The sequence below is a fragment of the Haliaeetus albicilla genome, chromosome 29, assembly GCF_947461875.1.
Source record: "Haliaeetus albicilla chromosome 29, bHalAlb1.1, whole genome shotgun sequence".
NCBI lineage: Eukaryota > Metazoa > Chordata > Aves > Accipitriformes > Accipitridae > Haliaeetus > Haliaeetus albicilla.
In genome coordinates, this window is record NC_091511.1 from 6,186,865 (window position 1) to 6,192,745 (window position 5,881).

The 5,881-nt window shown below is 53.2% G+C and overlaps 1 protein-coding gene across 1 annotated transcript; it reads right to left on the reverse strand.

Moving 5' to 3' along the window:
* Positions 1 to 1,544: 1,544 nt before the first annotated feature.
* Positions 1,545 to 4,361, reverse strand: LOC138682855 (olfactory receptor 14A16-like). Its single transcript, XM_069774380.1, has 2 exons — positions 4,166 to 4,361; positions 1,545 to 2,533 (listed from the first exon to the last, which is right to left on the reverse strand). The coding sequence occupies exons 1-2, from the start codon at positions 4,209 to 4,211 to the stop codon at positions 1,545 to 1,547; spliced, it is 1,035 nt and encodes a 344-aa protein (XP_069630481.1). The 5' UTR covers positions 4,212 to 4,361.
* Positions 4,362 to 5,881: the final 1,520 nt, after the last annotated feature.

The following is a 5,881-nucleotide window of genomic DNA, read 5'->3' on the forward strand; positions in this document are numbered from 1 at the left end:
TGACAGAGACACTCAATGAGCTGTCTAGGTCTGGTCTCTTCCTGACAGACAGGGTGGGTCTGCCTGGGGATGGGAAGAAGGAGGGCAGCCATGGCTGCTACCACCATGAGATGGTGGAGAAGTAGGACAACTAGCAGAATGGCAGTGCGGGACTGCAGGAGAGCTGCTTTCTGGTAGCTGAGGATCTGCTTGGACTGTGTTGTGGTTTCAGCCCAGCTGGTAACAAAGGACCACACAGCCACTCGCTCACTCCTCCTGCCCCCCTCTGGTGGGATGAGGAGGAGAACCAGAAAGTGGAAAAGAAAAAAAAAAAACAAACCGCAGAACCTCATGGGTTGCGATAAGGACAATTTACTGGGACAATACAAAAAGAGAAGTTACAACAACAGCAACAACAACGGTACTAATAAAAGAATATACAAAACGAGTGATGCGCAGTGCAACTGCTCACTACCGGGAACCTGACGCTCCACCAGTTCCCCCACTGAAAACAGAGAGACACCTCCCCACCCCGCTCCCCATTTATATGATGAGCATGATGTCACATGGTATGGAATAGCTCTTTGGCGAGTTCAGGTCAGCGGTCCTGGCTGTGCCCCCTCCCAGGTTCCTATGAAAATGAACTCTATCCCAGCTGAACCCAGGACAGACTGTCCTGGAGGAGAAAGGGCCTTGAGTCCCTCCTGGATCTTCAGGGACAACGTCCTCAAAGCCCAGGCAGAAGCCAGCCTGATGCACAGGGAGTCGAGCAGGACCTGGCAAGAGGTCAGCGTGGATGAACAGGGACCCCCCTGACTTAGGAGGTCCAACACCAGAAGGAAGTGCAGGGAGGCTGGAGGGGGAACAGCCTGCCCGGGAGGCAGACAGACACCTGGTCTGTAAGTGCAGGCATGGAGCCAGCAAAGCCAGAGATTGGAGGTGGCTGGAAATGGTCATGCATGGGGAGGGCACCCAGAAGGGCTTCTCTAAATGTGTTGTCAGCACAAGGACGGCAACCGAGGGAACCCTGGTCACAGTGGCCAGTGGGGCACGGGGATGGAGTGACAAAGCCAGTGTAAATACAGCAATTCCTCAGAACCAAGATTCTCCCTTGGGAGTCCTGCCACACAGCAGGACTGGGACCGAGATGTCAGAGCACTCAGGGCTTACACCAAGCCAGGGCTCAGAAGGAGAGTGTGGGAGTGGAAAGAGAGCAGCTCTGGGAAGACCAAGCACTGGTGCTGCCTGGCAGTGCTGCTGTGCTGAGACTCTTTTCCCCTTCCCCTCTGCACACAGGCACTGCCCTGCAGCTTCACCAGGTTCTCAGAGGAACATTCTTGTACAAACAAGTTGCTGGAGGGTCCTTTATTCTGTTGAATAACAGAGCGAGAACTGTGCCTCATTTACACAGCCTCTAGGTCAAATTCTACAGGTAGACAGTGAATTACAAGTGGGATGAATCATAAAATTTCAATGAGCACAACATTATCACAAGAAAAACAAAGAGCCCCTGCCCCACCAGCACCACAAACCTGAGAGGCAGGCTGGGTATTTAATGAGTTACATTATGAATGCTCTGTAGAAAAAAACAGGCAGTTTATTGCTTCTGAAAAGCACCCGCTCATCATTTTCCGCAGGGCATCCTTGAGCTCCTGGTTCCTCATGCTGTAGAGGAGGGGGTTCACTGCTGGAGGCACCACCGAGTACAGAACTGCCGCCACCAGATCTAGAACTGGGGAGGCGAGGGATGGGGGCTTCAGGTAGGCAAACACTGCAGTGCTGATAAACAGGCAGACCATGGCCAGGTGAGGGAGGCACGTGGAAAAGGCTTTGTGGCGTCCCTGCTTAGAGGGGATCCTCAGCACGGCCCTGAAGATCTGCACATAGGAGAAAAGAATGAAAACAAAACAACCAAATGCTAAACAGGCACTAAGCACAAGAAGGCCAACTTCCCTGAGGTAGGAGCGTGAGCAGGAGAGCTTGAGGATCTGGGGGATTTCACAGAAGAACTGGCCCACAGCATTGCCCTTGCAGAGTGGTAGTGAAAATGTATTGGCCGTGTGCAGCAGAGCATAGAGAAACCCACTGCCCCAGGCAGCTGCTGCCATGTGGACACAAGCTCTGCTGCCCAGGAGGGTCCCGTAGTGCAGGGGTTGGCAGATGGCAACGTAGCGGTCGTAGGCCATGATGGTGAGGACACAATACTCTGCTGCGATGAAGAAGAGAAAGAAAAAGACCTGTGCAGCACATCCCCAGTAGGAGATGGCCCTGCTGTCCCACAGGGAATTGGCCATGGATTTGGGGACAGTGGTGGAGATGGAGCCCAGGTCGAGGAGGGAGAGGTTGAGGAGGAAGAAGTACATGGGGGTGTGGAGGTGGTGGGCGCAGGCTACAGCGGTGATGATGAGGCCATTGCCCAGGAGGGCAGCCAGGTAGATGCCCAGGAAGAGCCAGAAGTGCAAGAGCTGCAGCTGTCGCGTGTCTGCAAATGGCAGGAGGAGGAACTCAGTGATGGAGCTGCTGTTGGACATTAGCTTCTTCTGGGCATGGGGCACTGTTCAAGAGGGTAAAGCCAGTGACAAGTTAGAAGAAAATTCTTTGAGCTAAACATAATGCATTTGTCACAGAAACCCCACCAAAGCTGCCTCTCGTATTTCAGAAAGACCTTTGTAGGTCCCTTTCTTGAGCTGTGCTTGGTGCTGGCTGAGGGTGCCACTGGGAGCAGCGGGCTCTGCTTTGGGATCCTGAGGAGTCAGTGCTGCCCTACAGCAAGAGGTAAATGGGAACATGGGGTCATCTTAGAGTAAATCCATTTGTCATATCAAAGAGCTTTTCAGCATTGTCACTGCCAATGCAACCAAAACTGGGGATTTTGTTTTGAGTATTTGTTCTGGTTTCCACACGCCAATTAAGGAGTGCTTTTGGCAGGGAAAGAAGCGAATGTCCTAAAGATGGGATGTCCTGAAAGGAGAGTTTTGTCATTTGTATCACTGGGAGCCTGGGGATTAGGAGGGGATTGCGATATTTTACTCACATGGACAAATCTCTGAAATGCACCCAAATTCCCCCTCCCCATTCTTCTCCAGTGACAAGAAAAAAGGGAGCAGGGACAGGAGGACAAAAATGGATAAACACTACAGACCTGCTGCCAATGGAGGGAGAAGAGGGACAGATGGTAGGGCATTTGATAATTTCTTCTCTTCAGGGCTGAGGCCACTGAGAAGGTGACTGAGTCCCCATGGCCGTAAGGGCAGAGGATCTGCTGGGTGCGAGAAAAGACTACAGGTTTCTCCAGTGATGGCAGGGAGCTGCCCGAATTCCCCCTCCCATGGCATTTCTGGGAGCAGCTCCCTGTCACTCCCTGCCCCTGTCTCTGCTGCCTGGAGCTGTCCCTGTCAGCAGCTGCTTCTCCATCCCCTTGTCTCCTCCCTGTCCCTGCTCAGAGACCCATTCCCAACCGCTGTGTGCTCAGCTCTGCCCTGCAGACCCCTCCTGGCAGCCGGGCACTGCCCAGGGGCATGTCTGTGTGTGCAGGGACTAAAGACCACGTCAGACAAGTCCTAAGGACAACTGGGGTCTCGGTGCCTTCTCCAGAGGGGAGAAATAAATTTTAGTCTCACACTGCCCACCCACCCACCAGGAGGATAAAAGTTCAAAGCAAAGACTCCTTACTTTTCAGGAGAATGCAGCCTTGACATTCTTCTTGAAAGTCCCCTCGGAAATGCCCAGGGCTAAGCTGGAGCTCTGAGCAAACGTGACCCATGCAGCAGCCTCTCGACAGCAGAAGCACCCTGCTCTGCCCTTCCAGGGGTCATTTCTTTCACCCACACCTTCTCCCCACACTGTCATGGGGAGTTCCCTGCACAGGCTGAGTGCTGACCCTGGCAGGCAGCAAAGTCCCTGCTCCATCACTCAGCCCCTGAAACACCAGGACCCTGCTCTGAAGGACAGCCCTGGGCACCCCTGCATGCACACCCGGCTTCACAGCCCTGCAGCTGGTGCCAGGAGAAGGCAGCCCTCATGCCCTGTCCCTCTGACAGGGCAGCAGGGAAGCCCTGCTCTGCAGCACACCCTTCTCCTCTACACCAGAGAAAAAAAGAGTCCTCCTGCCAGATCCCATACACTGTCAGATGTCCCAGATCCCTGCAGGAACTGAAGCTCTATTGCCCTGCACCCACAGACTTACCATGCAGAGGGCTGTGAAGATTTCTCCCGCAGTGAGCTCTCAGCATCCTCCCACTCCACGCTGCCTTTAAGCTCTCTCTGCCTTGCAGGTCTCCTCTCGATGCCTGCAGGCAGTGCCCCCAGCCCTGCTCCTGGGCAGAGCTGTCTCTCTGCAGCGCTGCCCGCTTGCCATGAGCTCCCTCTGTCCCAGGAGCCCAGCCCAGCTCAGCAGCAGAGGACCAGCCCAAGGCAGCACTTGCTCTGCCCCCTCTGGGCTCCCTCCAGCTGTCCCTGGGCCTCCAGGGGAACCTGCTGGGAAACAGGCTGAAGCAATCACGGATGTTCCCTCCCGCACCTGCAGAGAGACACTGCTTTCCAGCAGGGTCGTTGCTCTGCTGAGAGACAGACTTAGGTCCAAGAATCCACTTGTCTGAGAATCATACAATCACTGAGGTTGGAAAAGAACCTTACCAACAATTCCAACAATGAACCTAACACCAGCTAGTCCACCAATAAACTGTGTCCTAAACACAGTGTCTTTGAAATACCTCCAAGGAGGGTGACTCAGCCACTTCCCTGGGCAGCCTCTTTCTTCTGCCATCATTGGGCAGGACACGCAGACAGTGACAGGCAGGGATCTCCTTTAGCCCTGCTGAGGGAAGGGAGCCAGCTGAGTCCATGGAGGCATCTCATGCTGGGTCTGTAGTCCTGGGGCTGGAAGGGGACTCAGCTCCCTCCCATGCCCACCACCAACCCACGGGAGGTGGGATTCCTCCTGCCTCAGTGCAGGTCTGCATTAAATAGGCACCTGCATGTCTGCTCCTTGTCTCAACTCCCATGCTAACGAATGGTGATGGAGGCCAGGAGTGCGGTGTTCAGATGCAAATGTCTGCTGATATTGGAGGTGCCAGAGATGGTCAAAGAGGTGTGCAGGTAATAGATACAGATCCAAGATATGTGCAGGCAGATATAGAGACAGGACAACATCTGAGCACCTCTTTTTAGCAGCTCCTGGGAATTTCCTTTGGCCAAGTGAAATGTCAGCTGGTGCCCAAATTAAAGGCAATGGAACCTGTCCCTCCTCATGATGTTCAGGGTGGCCTACAGAGGTATTCATCTGATGGAATGTATTTATGTGCCATAGGGAGAGGTCTGTCTTTCTCTTCCTCTTCTCCATCTGTTGGATTTACTAGGTCTTGGCTGACAATATTGGCAGTTGTCTCATGTTCAGCCCTACCTTGGGTTACAAAATTCAGAGCATCTACTTAATTCGGTGTTCAGATCTAGGCCCACAAAGCTACAGGAGATGCCAGGGCTGGCTTGGGAATCACAGGGCCTATACGAAAAAGCAATTCTCCTTCAGGGAGGGTGTGTGACAGTTCCCCCAGATGGCATCTCGGTAAATATGATTTGGTGCCTTTGTGCCATTGACAGTTGCCATCAGTCAGAGGCACCAGTCATTACATGCCATCAGAGAGGCAAATTCTGTCCCTTCTTCTACCCATTAGCTGCAGGCATTTCGTGATCACAAAATACATCACACCTGGGTCCTTTCTCACTTCCTTGAATATCCAACCAAGGAACAGCCCAAGCCATTTACCAGTGTTCCTGGGTACATCTTGCCGTCAAAGACAGCATCCTCCAAGCACAGCCATGGTTCATATCAAAACTCAGCTGAAACTCAAAAGGCAATTCAAGGGCAGCAAGAGGAGATGTTGCTACGTCAGGAACAGTTAAA